A 24,635-nucleotide genomic window follows, 5' to 3' on the forward strand; every position below is an offset into this window, starting at 1 on the left:
ACATTTTTCAAATATTCAACAAAAGAAACAGGGATAAATTCTGTATTTTTGCAACAGGCTATTAGAAACAAAGTGCGTAAAGACGGCATTTAAAAAAAGTTCTTCGTTAACACCATCACCCTTCACAGAGCACTAAACCATCTGCAGAACAGGAAGAAATACTTGACGATGCTCTTTGTGGACTACAGCTCAGCGTTCAACACCATAAAACTATGGTGTTGAGTGTACCCCCCTCCCCCGACATCCAGCACTGGATCCCACGCCCTGTACACCTATGACTGCACACCAACCAACGTCATCATCAAGTATGCCAATTACTCATCTCTGATGGAGATAAGACAGCATACAGGGCGGAGTTAGAGAATTTGTCCCGCTGGTGCTCCAAAAATAATGCAAAGCTGAACGTCCTTAAAACAAAGGAACTCATAATGGGCTTCAGGAGGCACAGACAGGTCCACTCCCCTCTAATTATAAATGGAGAATGGGTTTAATCTGTCTCCACCTTCAGGTTTCTGGGCACCCACATCTCCCCTGATCTCACCTGGACCCACAACACCAACGCCCTGGTAAAGGCCCAGCAGCGGCTGCACTTCCTCCGTGTCCTGAGGAAGAATAATGTGGACCAGAAGCTGCTGCTGACCTTTACTGCTCCTCGGTGGAGAGCTTGCTCTCCTACTGCCTGGGTGTTTGGTACGCAGGGACCACTACTGAGAACAGGACGGCTGCACAGACGGTAATTAACACCACCCAAAAAAATCATTGGCTGCCCTCTGCCACCCCCGGAGGCCATTGCCAGATCCATCCAGGAAAACATCACTGGTGACCCCTTACACCCTTACACACAGCTTACCATCTGTTTACCTGCTTCTCTGGTCAGCGCCTCAGGTCAATTAGGTCCCACACCTCCAGGCCCAGTAATAGTTTCTTCCCCTAGGTCATTCAGACTGTTAACAAACACCCACCTCACAAATCTGAGCCATGGTCTGTGTGACCCTCATCCCTCAGGCCACTATTTGAAGCTATTTTGTTCTCCAATGTGTGTCTTTCTCTTATTTCCGAAAATATTCCTCTTGATTTTATATATTTTTCCTCTTTTGTTATTTTTTCCTGCTGTCTACTATTTATATTTTATTCTGGCACTGTTGGTGTGGAGCACCCACAACTTCGTTTTACACGTACAATGACAATAAAGGGCTATTCTATTCTATTCTAAATAAATAATAATAATAATAATAATCATGGATTGCATTTAAATAAATAAAATGAATAATAGAAATTGTTTTAAAATTTTGTTTTAAAAACTTCTGGAAATGGTCAGGTATGAGGATTGGACTGAACGTGAATTAAGAAGCAGTCATTGTCCAAAGAATACTTTGAAAAACCTTCAGAAACTTTTAAAGACTATTCTCGACATCACTTTATTTATTTTTTAAACTGGCTCATTAGAATCAAAATGGGGCGACTTGACACTTTTGCACAGGATTGTATATAAAGAATAGCTTTACAGAAAGTAACTCTTCTCTATAACAAACAAAACCCAAGAGGGAACTCTGACTGATCCTGTTGTAAATGTCATTTAACATACAATTAGCTCACAATTAAGTTATCTAATCAAAATATTTATTTCCGTCTTATTGAATTAAGGATTTTAAGAGCTCCAAACAAAAAGAGGAAGCCTCTGCCTTTCATGAAACGCAGTGGTAGTTCACACAAACACTGCCCTGTCCGCTGTTTTCCTATTATTATCTAGTTAACTACAGTCATATGACATACTTCACATGATGTGCGTGCAAATAAAACTGTGATTGGAGGAGACACTTCCTCTGCGCGATGTGATTGGTGGACCGGGCAGGGACCGTTCTCCATGATTTAATCATTGTTTTGGAGGTTAAAGAGAGTCCGCAGAGCAATGTGTTTCTGTGAGGTTTGGCTTTAGTCTGCCAGCTGTTCTCATTGTCTCTCTGAGCATACAGAAGAAAACATGCAGCTTTGGTACATTGCAGCTATTTTTTTGTGCGCTGTCGCTGGTAAGGAACTATATTTCATGTTTGTTTGTTTTTTTCAGGTTAGCTGTTTACAGTCAGCCAGCGTTACATGCTGTGGAGGTAGCTAGCACTCGGTGCTCTTATTACGCCGTCGTTACATGCAAATAAACATGTTAATAAACTTTCATTAGCATTCAGTTTGCTAAATAGGAGGCTATCTTTGGGTGTAGGTAGCTATACAGTAGAGCAGGAATACATACGATAATTTTTAACTTTCACATTAAAGTCTTCCTGTTTTAGCTTGAGAGAAGTGCTAATTTATGAGCGCCACTAACCACACTTTACTTTATTATTTACCAAAACTAAAACTGGTCCTTTTATGATAAAGTGGACTTTAAAACTTAAAAAAGGAAGGTTGAGGTATGCGAAGTTTATCTAATTTTATAACTTATATACTTATGTTTTATCCTCTGCTCCGTGTGTTAGAAGTTAAGAAAGCGTCTGTAAATGACCAGTGTTTGTGGCATCCATGTAACCAGTTATAGCAAATATCCAGGGATAGTTGTCAGTATTTCTTACTTTGCCATCTGCTGCTTATTGCACCTACACACAGCTCTGCAGTTATATTACTAATATGTATTGTTTTAACTCACCTCTGCTTCTTTGTCAGGTACAGAGGCAAAGGCAGTACATAGCCTTCCTGATTTTGGAAAGAGCTATCACGTCAAAGGTAAGCTGTGAACTAACAGAGGGTTACACAGTATGTTTTGGGCCTTGTTGGAAGTTATGTTTCATTCAGTATTTATATTTCAGGAATCATCTCTCTGCCCTATGCTGAAATCGAGGAACCATTTGAGGCCTGGTTAGACCTACCAGCAAAGTCAAGCCGAATAGACTACTACCACGGTGAGAAACCCCCTTCAGCTGATTCTCCTGAAGCAGATTCTGTATTCCCCTGCTTGGCTAATCAGTAATTTGAAATTGAGTGCCTGTTGTGTAAGAGAAACGATACCAGACTGTAACATTATCGCAAAAAAACAGAAGTGAAAAAAGAAAGAGTAAGCACGAGTGATGAACATAATCTGATGACTCGTGTTGCATGTGACTTTGTACCTTGGTTATGTTCCCAAAATTGTGTTTTTATATGCTTACAGTGCTGATGACGGCTGGTGCAAACTTACCCATGAATACTCCTCTTTATTTAGTTATTCCTCCATCAGACAAATCATCATCTTGACTTGTACATAACTGTAGTCTGTTAGGAAAAAGGAAGAATGAACACATTCAAAGTAGTAATGAAATAATAATAATAAAATTGAATCCTGATATAATGCATTTCTACTGACTGGTGTATATGCCAAAAGGCCCTGACTATAGCTAATAAAGGTTTTGTCTGAGCCACACATAGAATATTCATTCAGAAATCTTGAGTTATTAACAAAATAAATGTACTATTGACATTAGAGAAGTCAGTAATGTCAAATTTTAACACCCTTTATCACCAACAGGCCAGGTTTTGACTTACCAGTTAGCATCAGAGCAGCAGTATGGCACTGCCTATAAGATCTCGCCTGAGACCACTGAAGAGGAGCTAAATGTGATGAAGTGCTTCCAGATTAATGGAACAAAGGACGAAGCAGTCACACCGCAGGCTGCGCTCCCCGATTTGCAGGACTTCAAGGTGTGTGTTTTATTTCTTTTATTCCACTTTTCAGTTTTATCTTCATGAGTAAAAGTGTATATATGGAACAGTCTCCGTTTGTTAAAACAGAAGCCAAAGCAGAAAAGTCTTAAATCTGTATACTTCTATCATTCTAATGGCCAGAAGGGGGTAATTACCCTACTGCAAGAAGAAGTCAGAGTGTACTGAGGTCATGCACACAGGTCGAGTTGACCTCGACGTTGGACATGATTTAACCACCGGTTGCTAGGGAAATGTCTATTCCCCAACCAGTTGGAAGTGTTTCTAGTAGATTGCCAGTGTTTGTAGATAAGCCCTTCACTTACAGTCAGACCAGTAAATGGGAATATGCTACCATTGCCAGTATTACTAACACTGGGGGAATACTAATATTTCTTTAGTGACAGGTGGTTTCCAGGAAGTCACTAACCTGTCTGTAGGCCTGTGTGACTTTGGTTATAGCAGTCATTTTACCAGTGACTGCCATCAGCCTCCAGCAATCATTCACAGCTGGTCTTGGAGTACTCATTTTCCTCCTCACGTTCAATGGTTGTCAGATGGTCACTCTCTAGACCTGTAGCACTGTAGATGCATTTACTTGATCCTATGTTGTCACCATGATTGTCACACAATTATGTTATTTATGGTTAAGAATTTGACGTCACGTGGTCAGTGGTGATGTGTCAGCAAAACCTCAAAAGAAAACACAGGTAAATGACTCAACTGCTTACCTCAGCTCTTACCTCAGCTCTTACCACCATTTCTGATGGGTTTATGGTCTCATAAGTCATGAGTCAGAGTCTTCTTTATTACAGTGTCATGTTCATTTTGTAAATTAAAGTTCAGTTAAAGAGCACGTCTTAATGGAAAATAAACAGTCATCATTTATGTGTATTTATACCTTAGTCACATATTTCATTGAATGCTTTTATCTTTTATTTTGACAAGTCAAGTTGTTCATTTCCCTCCTTAGTTCCTGAGGGTGGAGTACTACAGAGGTTCCCTGTGTCAAGTCTGGCAGAATGTGACCACTGTGGGTTACAAGAAGAACACGTACACACTGTGGATGACACATTCAGAGCGAGGTGCAGATGGAGGAAAAGACACCCCCATTCCCATTCACTATGAGATGATGGGATACAACACTCTGCTGGGGTCCCATTATGACAAGTACTTGGTGGAATACAAGGAGTTCAGCACTGAGGTGAACCCCAAAGTCTTCCTGCTGCCTGAAGGTTTGTGTAAATATATACCTGCTCGACCTTCTGGAAGACTCAGAGAACAAAAGAAAAACAAAAACTCCTTCTTGTTGTGTTTCTATACAGGCATGAGTTGTGGTGGGTTTCCTGGTCCCGGAGTGGAGCACCACATGTTGGCCAATCCAATGAAAGATCTCATCCACACCTCAGCGTCAGGCCAGTCACAGCGCATGTTCAGCCATTTCAAGGACAAGTTCCAGCGGCAGTACAACGATGAAAGGGAGCACGAGAAGAGGGAGCATGCTTTTGTTCTTAACCTACGGTGAGAGCAACATTTAATACTTTAATAATAATTGTGAGGCTACAGTTTTAGCAGTAGTTTTTCAGCGGTGTGTCTCTGACTGGTTTCTTGTTTTTCTAGGTATATTCACTCTAAGAACAGAGCGGGCATGTCTTTCTCTCTGGCTCTGAACTCTCTGTCAGATCGCACCATGTCTGAGCTGGCAACCATGAGGGGAAGAAAAAGGGGAAAGACCCCAAACAGAGGGCTCCCCTTCCCCTTCAAAGCTTACGAAAGAGTAAATCTTCCCGAGTCACTCGACTGGAGGCTTTATGGTATGTATAAGCTATAAATATTCACCAAAGATGCATCTGTGAGGAAGGTTTGTTTTTTCACCTTAACTCTGGCCTCCCAGGCGCCGTGACCCCAGTAAAGGATCAGGCCATCTGTGGCTCCTGCTGGAGCTTTGCCACCACTGGAGCAGTAGAGGGCGCTCTCTTCGTAAAGGTAAAAAGGATAGGAGGCAGCTTGCTGCACAGTCCTTGGCCCCATTCCAGTGTTTTCGAATAATGGGGCTCCTTCCCTATTCTCTTTGAAGCTGCAGATGCTCAGCTTGATGCTTCATCTGTACTTGTTTGGGTTTATTTGCATTGCAGTTACGTTTGGTATAAATTTATAGTTCACATCTTTTGATGTTTTATGGAGAAATTAGGTTTTATTTTAATACTCCTTGTATGAAAGTGGCTCGTGCAGGCAGAAGAATACGCCCAGTGAAATGAGTAAAATGCAAAGATGCAACTTATTCAAGGTGCAGGACTGATATAGATTCTTTGTGACAAAACCAGCAGAACCATATGCAAAATTAAAAATAACCATTTGTAAATTAGATAGATAGATGTGACAGTCTGTCACATTTATTCAGCGTAGTGCCGCTGTTTGAGTCTACTGACCTTTTTTAAAAAACAAAAAAACAAACAAACATCCTTCTCTCTGAAGTGCAGCCCTCCTTTTGGGGGCAGGTCCACAGGAAGATTCATTGTGTAACTTCAGTCGTGTTGGACAGGCTTTACAGTGTGTGTGTGTCTGTGTGAATGAATGAACCTGAGGGGATGTCAGCTTTGGGCTGCCTCCATCCCGTAGAAAGCTGAGCTCAAAGGCATTCCTTATCCCGTGTTGCCTAGCAACGTGATCCAAACATAGGATCAGTTTATTGGGACTTGACGGCACCCCATTGAAGTGACCGAATTCTGTGTCTCTCCCTCACATAGGAGACTCTTAATTATGTGTCCTGTAGCTCTGTAACTCCTAGTCTGAGGTCCAGTGATGGAGGAAGTCTCAGGTCTTATACTTAGATTAAAGCTCCTGCTTCACTGCGGTGTAGTAACAACTTTTAAACATTTACTGAAGTAAAATGTGTTTGCATCACAGTATACTTAAGGTGCTGCTGGAAAGCTTGGAAATTTCCCACTGAGTATCAGTAACATCTGATCTCAGTGTTTATTTACACATCTAGTTTTAAATTACTGATCAGAAAATGCAAAGGACATAATGAACACCAAAATCCAGGGTCGAAAAGTAAAGTAAATGTGGAAGTGAGCCCCTTGAGACTGGCTCCAAAGGCGATTCACTCAAGTATAAAAGATCGATAGAGCTTCTGGGTCTGAAAAGTGAAGCAACTGCAAGTTTATTCTTTTTTAAAGCCACCGGGGAGGTGATATCTGTGATTTCAAAAATACTCCTGCCTTATAAAAGTCTGTAGGAGAAGATCCCATAAATCTTTATCCCTTTTGTAAATTTTAGTCATTTGAAGTGTCAAAAAGGAGGATTATCCAGGACATGCTCCTTGGCATCAGCGCGGTTTCACGGTCAGATTACCCCTCACTGTCACATGTGGTTCAAAACACCAGGATGATGTTGCAATAAGATTTCACAGTGCAGTTATGGTAGCTATGTCCATGTTTCACACTGTCAGTGGTCATAAAAGACTTCCATGTAAAAATGTCCAACTTTAAACCAAAACATGTTTTTAAGGTCTGGTTTTGGTCTCTGTAGCTACTTCTTGTTTATATATATAAATGTAAGGGATTCATCCGTGTAATAATCTTAACATTTCTCACTGACATAAAGCTGCTTGAACTGCTAATTGCTCTGCAGTAATTGCAAGAACAATTTGTTTTGGCTTGGAGGAAGGACTGCTGTGAGGCTGCAGCAGGTCGCCTTTGAACCTGAGCGATGCAGTGACCCTTTCCCCACGGGCAGGTTCATAAACAGAGCCACTCAGTGGGGGGCACGCTTTGAATTTAGTTCTTCGTGATCTCACAGCATCTGCCTAGAAACCTGTAGATTGCAGCTGGAGTAAAAATGGTGTAGGAATGAGAGCCCATTATAAATGTTTAGCTGTCTTGTTTGTGTTTCATATAATCAAATGTCAATAAAAAGTGGATCAGTGGATTAAAATGTCTGCATTTTAGTACAGTGTGATTCATGATTAGTGCAGAGTAAGCGCAGGCTGTTATGATCATGCCGAGTGTAATCATACTTTTGCTCGTGTCTTTCAGACGGGCTCCCTGCAGGTTCTGTCTCAGCAGATGCTGATTGACTGCTCCTGGGGTTTCGGTAATAACGGCTGCGATGGCGGGGAGGAGTGGAGGGCGTACGAGTGGATCATGAAGCACGGAGGCATCGCCACAACGGAAACATATGGCGCCTACATGGGAATGGTGAGATGATTTCACAACAACAAATCAAAAAATTAAAAAGAGCTTGAGCCGTTTCACGACATTAATAGTGTAATTTTACAAATCTTATAATTGTGGCATTAACGGCATGTTTGATTTCAGGCTCAGGAAGCCTGAAATTACAGTTAAACAAGCTTTTGACCAGAGATTGTTTCATGTGTCTCTTAAGTACTTAAAGCATTCAGAAAGTTACTGTCAGTTTGCCCCACTGTGTATAACTGTGTATTTATTAACATGAAAGGAAGAGACTGACTTCCAGTGACCTGTGATTATCCCAAATTGCTCCGGTGTCACCCAAAAGTAGCAACACCTGAACAGTATTTTGCAAAATTCAGTCATGAATCTAGCATGCTCTAACTAAGCAGACATAGGTCTGCTGTTAGAGAGTAGTATTAAATATTATACATGTATTTAAAAATAAACTACGTGACATTCATGTCTTTAACCCGGCTGCCCCACATGTGCTAGGTCACAAAAAACCAGAGGTGGGCAACAAGTTGAAATGACAACTGGTGGTGTGGATAAATGGGCTTTACTGGGCAGCTATTCTACCACTCTCTCCAGTGCTCCTTGTTAAGTTTTCCTTTGTAATAAAACATCAATTTTAAGGTCCAGAAATATTCAGAACCCAAACAAAGATTCACATTTTGTTCCAATAATTCCTCCGCTCTGGTATTCCAAATAAAATAACATTCCTTGCAGCTATCATAGAATCATCAGGAGCAAAACATCACATACTCTTTCTGTGTTAAATAATGGATTGTTTTTCCATTAATTTGCCCTCCACAAACCCCAGTAAATCACATGTGTATGATTCATTTCAATACATTCTTCCCTAAACTTTAAAGCAAAACCTACAAATTTACATTTAAAAAACAAGCCACCAGAATAACCGCCTGCTTGTTTCATTTACCAAGTTGGGACAGCACCTCCTTATTAACAGTGGATTTCAACACAAAAGAGGATTTCGAGAAGCTGTGAGAAAGTTTTACAAATATCTTTTTCTCTATGAATAGAACGGATTTTGCCACGTGGACTCATCCGAGCTCACCGCACGTATCCAGAGCTACACGAACGTCACGTCTGGCGATCAACTGGCCCTCAAGATGGCGCTCTTCAAAAACGGCCCCGTGGCCGTGAGCATCGACGCATCACACCGCTCGTTTGTTTTCTACAGCCACGGCGTCTACTACGAACCTGCTTGTGGTGAGTTTTTTTCTTTCCCCAGTGATTACGTTAGCAACTATCCTTCACGCTCACAACAACGTAACCCGCTGGTTCTGTTTTTCAGGGAACACTGTGGATGATCTGGACCATGCTGTGCTCGCAGTGGGATATGGCACCCTGAGTGGAGAGCCATACTGGCTCATCAAGAACTCTTGGTCCACATACTGGGGCAATGATGGCTACATCCTCATGTCTATGAAGGATAACAACTGTGGTGTTGCCACTGATGCTACATATGTTACACTGGCATAGACTGCGTCTTCTTTTAAAGCCTTTATGTTGCTGTTGGTGCCACTTCATGACTGATGAATTACACTTAATCTTGATGTGTGTGTTAGGCCAGCTTTATGGGGAAAAAATCCTAAGAACTTATCGTGGACTGAACTAAACATGACGGCCTGATTGGGAGGAGACAGCACTACAGTGTGTTGCATTGATAACAAGACAAACTGGATCATTGTGAAACAAAAAGTGTTACGTCCCGATAATCATTTTTGTCTCTGTGATGTTAGTTTTTTTTAATTGCTGCTTGAAGGCAGAATTTTTATTGAAAACAAATTTAAATAAATTTGCTGGTCCCAGGAAGTGACTAACTCTGGTTGCTTAGTCTGTTTCTACTTGGTGGCACACAAACACACACAGAACAAGTTCACTTAGTCATTAAAATTTTCCTGCTCAAGGCACACTGGCTCAATGCCCTTATTTCAGGTAAGTCCCAAATTTCCACTCGTCCTTTACAGACAAATTATTCCTGCTATAAAAAGAAGTTGCATTTGTGACGACATCTAACATCACATGCTGTGGCCAGCATTAAGGCGTGCACTCTCACATCATGCATATCGACATTTATACAATTGGTTTCTTTAATTTCTTTGCAACAGGAATTTAGATTTTTTTTTTTTAAATCTTCACAAATTTTTACAACAAATTGTTTTCACAATGGAACACCATAATATCAAGTGTTTCAACTGACTTTACTATTTTATTTTCTTTTTAAAAAAATTGATGGAAGGTCACAAAAATATTAAGTCATACAGGAACATGATAAAGAAATGATGCCGTCTTCTGTCGGCCCAAAATGGACCGGAGGAATTGGAAAACTGCTCTGTGGTCAGAAATGTGAAATTCCTTTTGGAAAACATGAGCGTCGTGTCCTCCCGGATAAATCCTGCGTCTTTCACAGTGTGTGAGTGCATCAGGGGCTGTGCAATTGGCAGCTTACACATCCGAAAAGGCACCATTAGTGCTGAATGGCATATGAACGTATGAGGGCCCAAAATAAAAAAGCAGGGTGGGTATAAAATTTTGACAAAAAACTCAAGATTTTTGACATTAAAGTGGCAAATCTGAGAGAGAACATTGAGCCTACAGTGCTTAAGACGCTTCAAAGCTTCAAAGCATGAGGATTGAATACTTTAATAATCTGTTGGATTGCGTCCTGATGTACCACAAGTCCTCAAGATATCAATTGTGCTGTAGTACTTCACACACAGGCTGTTACCTCATTCAAATCAGTGTGTCTTCTGTAGAATAGCAGCTCACGACAACGACTCTTTGAAGCTCAGACGCTTTTGAAAATGTGGTGATTCTGAACTTAAATCACAAGGATTTCTTTATTGCAAAGTCCAATTGAAAAGTATAATTAAATTAGGTCATCTAAGAAAAAGGTTATTATTAGTGTTATTCCTGGCAAATTTGCCATTTTTCTCATAAATTTGCCATTTTAATGTAAAAAATGTTGATATTTTTCTGTTTTTTTCTTGGAATTTAACCTGCAGTCCAGACCTTCCACCAACAGAAAGCATTTGGCACATCATGAAGAGATCAAGATATAAAGACTCAGGACGGATGAGCAGCTTGAATAATTTTTTTCTGAGTTTAAATGTTTCATATTGTTTCCATATTCTACTGTGAATCAAATGTGGGATTATGAGGTTTGCAAATCATTGCATTTTATTTCTATTTACATTTTACAGTTGGAGATGCTTGTGCCTGAGTAACAGCACAAACATACGGTGTTGTGAAAAAGCATTTGCCCGCTTCCTGATTCCCTCTTTTCTTTTTGCTCATCTGTCACAATGTTTCAGATCATTAAACTAATTGTAATATTAGACAAAGATAACCAGAGTAAACGCAAAATGCAGTTTTTAAATGATCATTTCATTAAATGTGTAAAAATAAAATCATGAAGGGGCACAAATACTTCACAGCAGTGTATGGCATCATATTGCACGTTCAAGTGCATCCGATACATGAATCGAATTTCTTCTATAATTCATAACAATAACAGCCCTTGATTGCTTGTGAAGACTCATTGAGTGTTATCATTGATACATGCTGCAGTCCATTTGTATTGGACAATCATAAAAGGAGAACAAATCTAAAAACAACAACAACAACAACAACAATGCTGCAGTCAAATATTCTTCCACATGCTGATAACAGTCAAATCTTTTTTTTCACCCAAAACTATTAAATACAGCAGTCTAACCAAAAGGCTTCATTAGTGCATGCAGTCTCACTTGACTAGTTTCATTTTTCTTGGCTTGAGACGAGGATGAGGCAGTTGCTTGCAATATAAATTTGTGCTACAACGAACATATGCCCAAAACAAAAACACTTTCATACAAAAATATCAAACACGTTTCTTTGAACAAAATGCAGTAAAAACGTTTGGAGAATAGGTGTGCTGCATTTGGCAGTTTGCTAGTCTTCTTCTCCAGTCTTTAAATCACGTTTAGTTGTGCGTTTGATCCCCCCCAATCATAAGAGCAGCACGTCCAGGGATTTCGCCCTGAACAGCAACCGCACACCCATCTTGAGTGAAAACAATACCTCATTTTAAGTGGTGCGAAACACAGTCCCAAGATCTTTGCTAATTTATAGCACGCAGCACACAGTGGGCCTATGCCCAGATCAACAATCAGCACCGTTACAGTCACGTGAAACAGAAAGTTTTCACTGGACTTGTTTTACTTTACTGCTTCCAAAGCAATTAAGAGGATAACAGAACACAGTTTATTTAACTGACTAACAACAAGCGTGACCACTTCTATAAAAGCAGATGTTTGATGGTCTGGTGCATTCATACCCAATCTTTAGAGGAGTGGACACCCCAAGGTCAGACCAGCTACGTGAGCTACATCTCAGACTCTAAACACTTCAGTTAGCATGTGAAATGTTAAAGTTCCCGACAGTACAATTAGAAAAAGACAGAAAAAGTCGCTTGCTTGTGAGGAGCTACCAGGAGAACATCTCCTCTCTAAAAAGAACATGGCACCACTGCTTGGTCTGAACAAACCACAACACTTCTGAAGAATGTCTTTTGGCAAAAACCCAACTTAGCATATCAGCACTAACAGCTCATATCAGCTGTGAAGCACAGTAGTGGATGGGTGATGATTCAGGCTTCCTGTTGGCCATATGACCTAAGCATCTTTCAGTGACTGAGTCGACCATGAACTCCTCTGTACACACAAGTGATCTAAAGTCAAATGTGTGACTATCTGTCCGTCAGCTAACGCTTGACCCAAATATGGTCATGTAACAGCACAGCAGGAACAGAATGGCTGAACATGAAGAGAATCCAGGCGTTACAATGGTCCCGTCAAAGTCAAGAAATGCTGTTGCAGGTGCTTAAGAGAGCTGTGTATAAACAAATGCCTGAAAAAAAAAAAACCCTCAATAAACTGAAACAACGCTGTAAGACAGATGTCATACAGAGAACTATTACTTCAAGTTAATACATGTGGCTCTACAAGAAGATTCTGGAGTTAACGAGTGTCGCAGAAGGAGAGAGGAAGTCGCTTTAGCTTGCTGTAGCCATGTCTGACAAGCTAACTGTTAGCTGACTTACTAATTAATTTTTGCTACGTTTCATTGTTGCTATAGAGTTATTATTAAATTGGCAGATTTAACAAATGTGAGTTTTTACTCTTTAAATGTGACTTAAATGAAATACATAATTACAGAACAATTCAGTTCAGTTTTACATTAATGTAAAGACCTACAATAATAGACTGAAAACCCCACAATCCAGTGACCCCCTGTCAGCAAGCACTTGGCGACAGTGGGAAGAAAAAACTCCGTTTTAACAGGAAGAAAGCTCCGGCAGAACCAGGCTCAGGGAGGGGCGGCCATCTGCCCTAACTGACTGGGGGTGAGCCAGAGATGAACAATTACTAATGATTAAATGAAGGGCGGTCTATAAACACAGGATTCAGCAACTTTTCAAGAGGGTGTGACTCACTTTTCAAACACTTTTACACTGATTGTTTTCACCCAAAAGGCGGTGCCAACGGTCTGGTGGCAGGGAAGTGATGTATGAGTGCTCTCATGTATGGATGAATATATACACATATGCAAAATCCTAATAGGAGCTATTATTCTGCCTACCCACATTCAAACCTCAAGTAAAAAGTGTAAATCTCTGATGGATTTACAAGATTGTAAAACACAGATATTTCTGACTGTTTGGTGCTTTTTTTTTTTGTTTCCATTTGAAATATGTTCTGCTCACAATCAAACACCTGACGTGTAATTGCATAGAGGATTTTGTGAAAAGTAGTATTTCTGGCATCAAAGCTGAGGCTGTGCATTAGGTGCGGCTTGCCAGATTGCATAACTCCAGCTTCTCTGTGCTGCGTCCTGATTGGCTATCATCTTCACACATCTCTGGGTTTTCCTCGGTTGGAGGTGTCCTGTGAGAGAGGAATAACAAAAAGCAGACACTCATAACTGTACAGAAGGTTTACGTGGGAATGAACGGGGCAGATTTCATGTGCTTTGGTGTTTAAATTGAAGACTGTGTGTTAAAGTTTGCTAACCTGCGTTTTTACTTTCATCCTTTCATGTATTTGGCACAGAAGCAAGCAGTTTTTTTTAACAATTACCTAACATCCCAGTTCTCTGCATCCTCCACTGTGTCTGGAAGAGGTCTGTCGGCAGTTTCAGGAAGGGCCAGGGCTAGGACAGCTCCCAGAAGCGGAGAGATGCCGAAGATGGCGAGGGGTGTGGCCGGGCTGTGGTTATGCAGCATGTTGATAATGGGTGCCAGTACACCACCCATCCTTGCAAACATACAGGATACGCCTATTCCTGTTTGCCTTTTGGCACAGCAAGGGAAAAGGGACAGTTTCAGGAATGCATCACTGAGAAAACGGTTTGATGATTAGGACAAAAGTCTCACCGAAGCACCGTGGGGAATATCTCAGCAGTGTAGACATAGATCACAGCAAACGACGCCGCTATGCCAAACTTCCCTACCATGGCGAGACCACTCAGGAGATTAGGATGATCTGCAGACAAAAGGAGAAAAACCATTCATTCAAACCATCCATAAATTTTAATATCAGTTATTTGAGGAAGAAAAAGCATCTTAGCAAGTTTCCATCTTACCTGCAGGCACTGCAAGCATGAGCAGACAGGCGAGGCCTCCGATTGCCAGGAAGCCACTCTGAGTGAGTCGACGGCTAAAGGGCAGCACGACGAGGACCAGAGAACGAGCGGGGATCTCAACCAGCCCGAACACGAACTGGGTCAGGTAGAGGTCTGTCCCCAACCTGGACACGCCCAGTGAGAGACCGTAATAGACCAGCACATTCACAAACCTGTGATTTCAAAGGGGAGAAAGAGATTGGGTGGTAAAAAGCTACAGAGACGTTGTCTCTGCTGAAAATGACAGTGAAACAACAAAAAGTCTTACCAAACGTAGAACAGGATCAGAGATCTTTTCCTCATCTGAGGCGTGCGTACCAGATCGACAGCCGAGTGACTTCTCTTCGCCTCAACCGATATCTCACACTTCTCAACCTGATGGTGACGCCACAAATGAATCAGAAACCTTGAAACAGGCTTCAGAGATTTTACATTTTACCTGTACATTAAAAACATCCCTACACTACTTGATGTACTGTAAATGTTAAATCAAAATATTATATTTAAATCTAAGTGTTACATTAAAAATCCTCAAACCAGATGTTTTTATAAGGTTTACAAACCCCATACAGTTATGTGTAGACTGCAGTGTTGTGGTACAGGTGCCTTTAGCCACGCTGGCTTTAAGCAGTCATGATGGCTCATGTAACCACTGCTTATATCTTTGCCGAATACATTTAGCTAAATCCACAAGGAGCAGTAAACCTCTGAGTCATCAACACCAGGCGTACAGGTCAGCTGATCACCGGCTGCCCACAAAGAAACTGTTCTGTAGCTCCCAGTGCACATCATCATGTGACTTATTTAAGTTAATCCCCCCGTGGCACTGCTCCATCTATCTTAGGGTTCCCCACCTAACAATTTCAATTTAAACCCCTGTACATGATCAATAATAAACATGTTTTAGTATAAAAATATATTTGAAGTACATAAAATACTCAGTAGAAAAGCAGGATGGCTCTCACAGCCACATACAGGATATTGTTGGATCATTACTGGCCTGATAGCACTGAAATAGAATTCATTATGTTTATTTGTAATTTCATTCAAAAAGGTAAAGTTGCATATATTCTTTACTCATTACATGTACAGTGAATTAATTTAAGACTTTTCACATATTGATCAAACAATATATTTACTGCGTATCTCTCCGTCTAGCCCTGTACATGAAACCACGGTAACGGGAAGAGTGCTGATTCGTCTGGAAGGCCGTCACTACACTGCAATAGTGTATCACCAGCCGTGAGTCGTGACACCCAGTTGTTGAAGTTTCATCTGTGCCACAAACCCGCAAGTGTTCAGCACACAGCCAGTGAAAATCCCTGCTATCCTGACCATGCATTACACGCTGCATTAAAACAAATCAAGAAAACAGTGTTCTCGGCACGAAACCTCAAGTCCTTCAGCTTTCATGTGACCATCATCAAATCAGAGGATAAGGATTAGAAAACCAGCTTAGAAATGTATGTATGTATGTATTTATTAAGTTTTACTGTATAAAAGTTGTACTCCTCATTCCGTGATTGTCCCATTTTCCTCAGGAAGCTCAGCTTTCACTTGATTCATATTTAATTCTTATGAATATCTTGCAAGATAAAAATGCCAGAGGGACCCGTTTCATGAGAGAACTGCAGCATGAGTCCTACGAGACAAAACAAAACATTTAATATGGCTTTTTTTTTCTTTTTCACGTGGAAATGATGAAGACGACGAAATCTCTGCGGCTTTCCCAAGGTCATCATGTTTACTGTATGCAGATGTTTCAGTAATCACGCTGCTGATATAAAGGCAACTGTAAGGAGAGGAGGTTTCTCTGTGATTATTTTCTTTTAATTTTGTTACAGAATCGCACGAAGCTACATGAGGATCAAAGGAGCAAACATTTGCTTCCAGGACAACATGCCCTGTTCACTGTTTTCCCTTAGTTTAATGTAGCGTGTAATGAATGCTCACACCACTGGTGTGTGATCTAAAACGCAGTTAGGTTTGTGTGTGATCGCTGCCGGAGGAGTACAAGGTTTTTGTGAGAGTTTACAGTTTAGAGGAAACAGCAGAAACGTGACTGTAAAAATAAAGCCTAGCACTGTCACAAACACTGTTTTTGAACCAGGTGATCCTGAAGCTGAGACACACACACACCTGTACGGTGGGGGGTAAGACACGACCATTAACCAGTGCTGCCTTGCGAAGGAGCGCGATGGCCTCCTCTCTCCTGTTGTTGGCCAACAACCATCTGGCAGAATGGGGAAGCACCCTTGTTGGCATTGAGAGGTCAAACAGGGAGGTAGAGAAAAGGATAAAATGAGGAATGAAAACATGCAAGACACTCATAGAAATGCAGGCGTATTTTCATGTCTGAGCAGGGCAGATTTTATATTCAGATCTCAGTTGAATTTCTCACCATATATAGAAGCTAAGCAGGAAGCCCGGGGCTGATATAGCTAGTTGCAGCTTTCTCCAGTCTCTTATAAGATATGCTACTCCTGCTAGCAGCATATAACCCAGGCCATAGGCATAGTCGGTGATGATACCAGCCAGCATGCGTCTCTTGGTGCACGTCCACTCAGTACCTGTAGAACGAAGCGAGGAGAGGAGAGGAATTGTGGCAAGGGCTTTGCAAAGACAGCTTTCAACCAGTGTATTTGCATATCTGAAGATAATGAAGGGTCTGCACAAATGTGTTCCTTTCTTGTTAGCATAAAGATGAGGAAAGCCTAGCACTGTCTAAAGCCTGAACTTACATCTAAAAGTTCTGTTGTGTTTACTCAGCACAAAAAATGACTGTATGAGAACTTAGGTGAAATTAAGGAAAGCGCTAGACAAGCTCTTAAATGTCTGGCATGGTGGTGCATTAGTGAGGTTTTGAGTCATGTGACCACGAATCGTGTGACCGTTAATCACATGATATAACCTGTCTGCTTTTTTGGATGTGTAACAAGGGTTAAGTGAGTAAGGCCACAGTCACACAGGCTGCTCTGTAACCATCTGACAACAACCAATCATCAGGGAAAAATGAGTATTCTTCAACTAGTTTTTGAGTGGTTTCTGCAGGTTGCTGGCAGTTGTTGTGAAATAGACTCCTAAACCCTCAGTCACACAAGCCTGGACCCATTCAATGAAAACCTGGCAACCGCTGGTCACGAGGAAAAAATGCGTATTACCCCGCGGGTTGGCAAAAACCTCCTTGAGGTTGCTTTGGTCAGTGGCAGGTTGTCGCAGTCAGCGTTCTGGCTTTATCAAGGCTTGCTGCCACCCTGGCCATGGGGTGACTGTAGCTCAGGAGGCAGAGCAGGTCTTCTACAAATCGGTAGGCTTGTAGTTCAGTGTTCTTGTTCCAGTCCTTGGGCAATGGGCATGGTACTGAACCCTGATGTGGCCCCAGTGCATTTATCAGAGTGTGAGTGTGAATGTTAGATGCAGATGTAGAAAAAAGTGCTTGTAGGGTAGAAAACTTTAACTATAACTATATAAGAACCAGTCCATTTACAATTCACTCAGCTGGCAGTCACAGACTGTTTGGAAACAGGTTGATGTGTTGCATGCAAACGACTGGGAACCACAGCAATCTCAAATCAGAAGCAGGTTTATGGTGCAGCATCCTCTTTGTAACTGATTTCATTCAGCGAGAACCAGCAGCCTGCAGGAACCACAGATCGGCATGCTATAGCTGTGTACTGTTCCCTAAGAGCGGTGTCAAAAACACGCAGAGCTGTGACGTGTTCATGTTTCACGTCTGTGCTGATATTGTTCTGGTTGTATGACAATAAGAACTTCTTTGTAGTGAAGTGAAACCAAGTGAAAGAATAAATATTAACCATTGCAAATACTGTCTGTGCTTCCCACGCACGTTTTTTTTAAATATATATTTTCAACCAGTCAGCTGTGAACATATCTGCAGGGCCACCAATGTCGGTTTATGTGCTGTTGGCTGTTTTAGAGAACTGTGCACAAATATATCTTCATAGACTCAAATCCCACAATCCCTCAGACACCACAAAGACACCAACCATAAATTTGTATTAGCGGTGTCTCTCAGTGTATCTAATTAGAGCCTCGTTAGCTGTTTCCATGTTTCCAGTCTGAGTAAATAAAACTGAAGTTTATCAGCCAGAATATAAAACTATCTGGGTTTGAAATAGTGACGTAACCGTTAATCTGCACTCAAAGTAAATGTAATCACATTACAACAGGTACCAATGTGGTTTTTTATACATACACTTTTGGGACACTCAACCAGAAACACACCTGTGCTGGATCTGTGACGATTAATAAAATTTAATAATAACTTAAAAAGTCTTAACACTGAGGAGGAGGATGATTTCTCTGAGTTACATTGTTGAGGAGTTTGTCATTATGCTTTCTTTATTAAAAACACTTCTGAAAATGACAAACCCTGAAGTCATCAGAAAAGTGTGAAAAGTTTTGAAAAATAATAATAATAATAAAATTAATTGTTTAATTCATTTTTAAATTAACTACCAAATTAAATATTTAATATTGAAATGTAAGTTGTTATTAGTATAAAAGTTTTATATGAATAAATGAGGTCCTTATGTGTCTGAAATGCATCTTATTGATGTGATATTGCTTTAAAATTAAAGTCATAATAAGGAAATTAAAACAGGAATGCTAACCTACATTTAAAAAACATAAACACACTATCCTGTGACAGCAGTCCTGTCATACATGGCATTATTGTTAAATAATTGACAATTTAAAAAAATATTAATGAATTATCTTTTGTCACCATTTAAATGAACCTGAGATTATATATCAGCCACTGTGTTTTATGAAAACATCACTTTTTAATAATTACTACTTTTTCAAATTTTTCATCCTGTATTTACTTTGACTTGTTGACCATTAAGTTTCGAACAGGCAACGTACGTTGAACATGACTCGTGAAACGTGATCTATCTGAAAATCAAAAGAATTTGGATTTATTTAAAACATTTTTTAAAAACGTATAGATGTTAATAATTGTTACATGCATGACGACGTTCGTGCACAGCTTCATTCTGATTGGCCCACCCAACACATATGCATACATACACTACAATGATTTCAGTAGGAAGGTAAGTGCCTGTCGGTTATTCTGTGCTGATGCTCCACTACAGCAACCTCAAATCATCGACCTCACGCAGGGTTTGAGTGTGTGTGTGTGTGTGTGTGTGTGTGTGTGTGTGTGTGTGTGTGTGTGTTTGTTTGTTTAGTACCAAGTACAAAAGCATTGATGATGACACCAGATATTGTTGTGCCAACTACAAAGCGAAGAATCACATAGACCGGGAAGTTGGGTGCAAAAGCCACAGCGACGCCGAACACAGTCTGGAGAGCGAGGGACAGCAGCAGGACGAAGCGTCGGCCATACCTTGTAGACAGAGAGAGGACACAGGAATGTGAGCTAGCCCGCCCTCATTATTAAAGCTTTGCACCAGTAGACCCAACGAAATAGAAGTAAAGATGTCACACTAAGCTCCAAACACATGAAAGAAAAAAATACCAAGTCTTTATGTAGTTCTAAGTGTAGGAGGTGCAGTTATCAGAAACCAGGTGCTTATAACTTTATGTTCACCAGAGAAAACCTGAGGTTTGAAAATTAGTAACAAAGCTGGGAACATCAGTTTGTTCCCTGGGCTGTTTTTCTTTTCAGGTGCAAACGCTTCCTTTTCTTCACTTTAGCCCTAACTTACCAGGAAAACCACATATTGCCACCTGCTCACTACCACCCACTGCAGCCTTCACTCTTCAGTTTCTTAACCCTTTCAGCTCCGTCAATAAAAGGGAAGCACAGGTCTCATGACCCACTCCCACTTCCCCTTTGTCTTTCTGCAATAGATCTACTGTGTCAGTTCAAAGACTTTTCCAAGATATTGATGATACTACTCTTCTATTGTCTCTGGTTTAAAGAAAAAACAGAGAATGAACAACAGTGTTAAAAGTATGGGTGATTTTTAACGTCTCACAGTTAAGTCTGAACAGTTTTATTGTGTGTGTCTGTAGCTGATGAATCAAATAAATTAACTACTCCCCTTACATACAGTCACCACATGCAAAGGCCTCCAGCAGTCCCCATCCCTACAGTCGTGCTCTGATGCTGAGGATGTGACACTTTGTTCTATCTGTGCGCCGAGTGAGAAAAGCCTACCTGTCAGCCATGGCTCCAAACACCACCGATCCCACCAGCAGGCCAAACATGTAGATAGATGATCCAATGTTGTTGAACACAGCTTTGCTGCACACCAGGTCCCACTGGTAGGTGGAAAAAGAAGTTAGTCCTTGTGCATTTGTTTATTTCTTATGTCTTGGTGAATGGCCATGCAAGTGACAGACACTCTGTGGGCAAAGTATCGGGCTACATCGCGTAATCTTAAGCACCTCACGTTTGTAAAAGAACTCAATCAATTTAAGTGTAGTACTGTAGTAGGATGATATCAGTGAAACAAGTCAGTTCCTGAAATTTCTTCCTCCTTTGATACTACACAATAACATGAAAGTGGTATTATTGCAACGTGGAAGCTTTTAGGAACCAAACCACAGCAACTCATCCACAAAGTGGCAGACCATATAATCTTACAGAGCAGGCCTTTCAAGTGCTGAGGTGCATATTGTGGAAAAGTTGCCAACGTTTTGCTGACTCAGTAACTACAGGGCTCCAAACTGCTGCTCACATTAACATCAGCACAAAAGCTGTGCACTGGGAGCTTCACAAGATGGGTTTCCATGTTTATGCAGATCCTGTAGCTGTATCTGGCCCAGTACTTATGTCTATGTAGAGTATTGTCAAGGTCATGGTCTTGGTCTTCGCTGATATTGATTATTGAGAATGGTATCAAACTGGTATTGGACAAAACAAAGCACTGTCATAAAGTTCGAAATGCAAATGGACCTTAGGAAAGGGTTAGGGCCGCATCAGGGTCAGATTGACTGTAACCTCTAAGGAAACATGATTAAATCAGTCTATAACTGACAAAAATGGCAGCTGACCAGCTGTAAATGACCAGACACTGATGATTTTCAGATTACACTGTCATTTGTTTCTGTTCTGGCTCATTAAACATATAACACAGAATATATAAAATACATAAAATAGTCCTTGCACACAAAGTCAACCTTCCAAAGTTCAAGAAGAACATGCGCACAATGTTGAAGTGACTAAACTGTCCAGGATATGGTAGCAGTACAAAATGACGGCAATCATTTCTGAATCCCTTTATAGTTGAGACAGTGACTGTTAGTCAAGGAAAATATGTAGCACTACAGCACAATATCAAGGACACAAGAGCCTTTATGCCAAGAAGACTCTTATGTAATATAATACAAACTGTTGTTGATGAATTCGTGCATACAACAGCAGCAGTGAACAGCAGGGGTGCAGCAGGGTGTGAGTGGGGCCAGTCGCTTATTTTGGCTCCAAGGACCTTTGGAAAGTTAATGTGGATGTTTGCTGTGCTGGGTTCATTACTCTTTATCATCACATCAGCCTTTCATGAAATAACTAATTAAATTTCTCTGATTTTTACATATTTGACTTTTATTTTATTTTATTCATGTTTTTCCTTATTTAGCTCCTTTCTTTTCCATAGATTTTGAGATATTTGCTTTGCCATATTGTATTTTATCACATGCATTTAGCACAAAAAATAAGAACATTTATGTTTGGTTGATTACTTCTTTGTTGAAGCAATACTTCTTGTCAATAATAGTTATACCTGTTGAAAGCCTGTTTGTTTCCCCACAAATGGAGCCACGTTTGGAAGAAAAATGCATTTGTGGGTTGAGCAGCAGAGCTGAGTATGTGGACTGCATCCATGAAAAACTTGCCAATCTTCTCTTAAATCGTGACTCTTGTTTGGTGTTGTTTATTGGGTTATACGATTGAAGTCTGAAGAAACAAGAGATATTGGCAGGTTAACAACTGATTCATTTATCAAACAGGGGCCTCTGCAGCATGTAGAAAAGCCGTACACAGCCACAACAGCCTGGCACCTCCTCCTCACCAGGTTGGTCACACACTGCTTTGGCATGGCATCCCAGTCTTAATCAGTATTTGTCGCAGGTCAGACAATGTGGTTGTGCTGGTCACAGAAAATTTAGCAACAGCGATTAAGATTTGTCAAGTTTTTTACAGCAAAACCCACATACTCAACTCTGCTGCTCAACCCACAAATGGTTTTTCCTGACAAATGTCCCATCATTTTAGGGAAAACAAACAAGCTAAAATTTATTGCCAAGAAGCATTGTCATATGACCACATGTCATAAGAACAACACAAATATTTTACATATTTATTAAAAACAGGCTAAATAAAAGAAAACTATATTGTTATTTATTAGGTACATAAAGCACTAAATTCAGGTTTTGCCAAAAAGTGATTTCCAATATTTCTATGCGTTTCCTAAGTGTAATATTTTTTATTTATATTGGTAAATAAACTTTAGTGAACAGAATTCACAAAGGGCTTACATAAAAAATGTAACCTCTTCATATCTTTATGACTGCGACATTATAACCAGTGTAGTCCTTTATGGCCAATTAAAATATCTTTCTAGATATTTGTTGCAATTTCTGCTACCCACTTGGTCACATAAGTCATAAGTCAATGAGACTTTTTAACTGGATAAATAAAAGATCGATAACAGTCACTTTGCCAAAAACTTATTGCGGCTTCTACTCTGTGACAGAAATGTTCTTTCTGGCACTTAACGAATTAATATTATTCACGCGGGACAGATTTTACACGTGTTTCACATATTATAGGCCAACAATGCAAGTAAATAACCGTAATTTGACATCTTAATATAATTTTTTAAGTGCTTCCCTTTTTTCTGCTTATAAAACAGTAAATTTGGGAATCAGCGGCTAACAACAACGATTATATTTTAGCATTAAAAATATCATTTAAATAAAAGAAATTAAGCAGGCTTGGATTAGGCTTTGCAGAAACAAAAGAAGATGATTTTGGTAAATATCAATATGGTTAATTTAGACATAAACGCTACACTAGGTGCAGGTCTAATAAATGCGTTAAACACTGGTTGTTTTGGCTGCTGTAACACAAAAAAGTCCCAACTTTGGGATAAAGTATACCACATCATAGCTTATAAAGCACACTGGCAGCAAATGATCTTTGGATATGTCTTTTTATATATTAGTGAGATTAAAATCCTTACTCTGATACTTATAATAAGTATTTCATAATTAATATAAGTAATAAAAAGTATTAAATGATAGCCTACCGTTTAATATTTGACACCTTTTTATATCTTTTTTCCATTTCCACCTCTTTTCCCAGCATGAAAGTGAATTCATTAATGACTTAAGTTGATCTTCAGCCCAAACCGAACAGACCAGATGGTCATGTTTCTGTACCTCGGTGACGATGGTGCTCTCAAAAGTCTCCCTGCTGTAGACCCATCCGTCACCGCACGGCACGCGCTGAGTGCCATTGCCCAGCAGCACGACATCCTGGGAGAAGCAGGAGGAGTTGGAGAGGCTGAAGTTCAGGGTGGCTGAATACAGGGACTGATTCCCCGCTGCTGGACTCGAGCCCTCGCGGCACTGATGAGGCGGCGTGGCTCCGGTGAAGATGCTCACCAGCATGTGGAAGGCGAGGAGGATCTGAGGTAGACATATCCATATGTAGAGAATTTTCTGGTATCTACCAAAGCCTCCAATGGCAGAGAGGATCTGATCGAAATTCATTTCAAATGTAGGTCAAACTGGCTCCAATAGAGTGGATGAGCCGGGAGATGGAGGCGGAAGATGGTTGTAAATACCGACCAGATACTGAGGCGGTGTTTGCGGTGGTATGGAGACAAACAAGATAAATTCCCATGTGCTGCCGTGGTCAGTCCGAGTGAAGTTGTTTAACAATTACTGAAACGAGCTGAAGAAGGTATCCTCTCCCTAAACACACTCTCACCTCACGGGCAGCGAGTGTCTGCAGATGAGGCTTCACAGAGATCGATTAAAATGCTCCAAGGTGAGACGCGCGGATAAAGTTTTTCAGTCTCAAACCAAGTAACAAGTGCATCAAATTAAATTTAAAAAATCCACAATCAGTCTTCCGTTGTAAACATTGCACAG

At 40.5% G+C, this 24,635-nt stretch overlaps 2 protein-coding genes across 2 annotated transcripts; one reads left to right on the plus strand and one right to left on the minus strand.

The window, feature by feature from the left end:
- Positions 1 to 1,865: 1,865 nt before the first annotated feature.
- LOC100705280 (digestive cysteine proteinase 2) lies at positions 1,866 to 9,699 on the plus strand. The gene is made up of 11 exons (XM_003458495.5): positions 1,866 to 2,027; positions 2,656 to 2,715; positions 2,799 to 2,891; positions 3,494 to 3,666; positions 4,640 to 4,901; positions 4,992 to 5,187; positions 5,287 to 5,480; positions 5,561 to 5,652; positions 7,704 to 7,865; positions 8,900 to 9,089; positions 9,175 to 9,699. The coding sequence occupies exons 1-11, from the start codon at positions 1,982 to 1,984 to the stop codon at positions 9,360 to 9,362; spliced, it is 1,656 nt and encodes a 551-aa protein (XP_003458543.1). The 5' UTR covers positions 1,866 to 1,981; the 3' UTR covers positions 9,363 to 9,699.
- On the minus strand, positions 9,307 to 24,272 carry si:dkey-166k12.1 (solute carrier family 22 member 6-B). The gene is made up of 10 exons (XM_005463574.4): positions 23,919 to 24,272; positions 20,695 to 20,798; positions 19,763 to 19,917; positions 16,948 to 17,116; positions 16,686 to 16,800; positions 14,815 to 14,921; positions 14,508 to 14,719; positions 14,299 to 14,407; positions 14,003 to 14,215; positions 9,307 to 13,810 (listed from the first exon to the last, which is right to left on the minus strand). Exons 1-10 carry the CDS (start codon positions 24,249 to 24,251, stop codon positions 13,708 to 13,710), a joined length of 1,620 nt encoding a protein of 539 aa, XP_005463631.1. The 5' UTR covers positions 24,252 to 24,272; the 3' UTR covers positions 9,307 to 13,707.
- Positions 24,273 to 24,635: the final 363 nt, after the last annotated feature.

The sequence above is a fragment of the Oreochromis niloticus genome, linkage group LG22 (genome assembly GCF_001858045.2).
Source record: "Oreochromis niloticus isolate F11D_XX linkage group LG22, O_niloticus_UMD_NMBU, whole genome shotgun sequence".
In the NCBI taxonomy this organism is placed as follows: Eukaryota; Metazoa; Chordata; class Actinopteri; order Cichliformes; family Cichlidae; genus Oreochromis; species Oreochromis niloticus.

Coding starts and splice junctions, on each gene's coding strand:
- LOC100705280 (XM_003458495.5), top strand. CDS start 1,982: ATGCAGCTTTGGTACATTGCAGCTATTTTTTTGTGCGCTGTCGCTG. Junction 2,028..2,655: donor TTTTTTGTGCGCTGTCGCTG/GTAAGGAACTAT, acceptor CTTCTTTGTCAG/GTACAGAGGCAAAGGCAGTA. Junction 4,902..4,991: donor AGTCTTCCTGCTGCCTGAAG/GTTTGTGTAAAT, acceptor GTTTCTATACAG/GCATGAGTTGTGGTGGGTTT.
- si:dkey-166k12.1 (XM_005463574.4), bottom strand. CDS start 24,251: ATGAATTTCGATCAGATCCTCTCTGCCATTGGAGGCTTTGGTAGATAC. Junction 19,918..20,694: donor TTTGGAGCCATGGCTGACAG/GTAGGCTTTTCT, acceptor TCTGTCTACAAG/GTATGGCCGACGCTTCGTCC. Junction 14,408..14,507: donor CATGCTTGCAGTGCCTGCAG/GTAAGATGGAAA, acceptor TTTTGTCTGCAG/ATCATCCTAATCTCCTGAGT.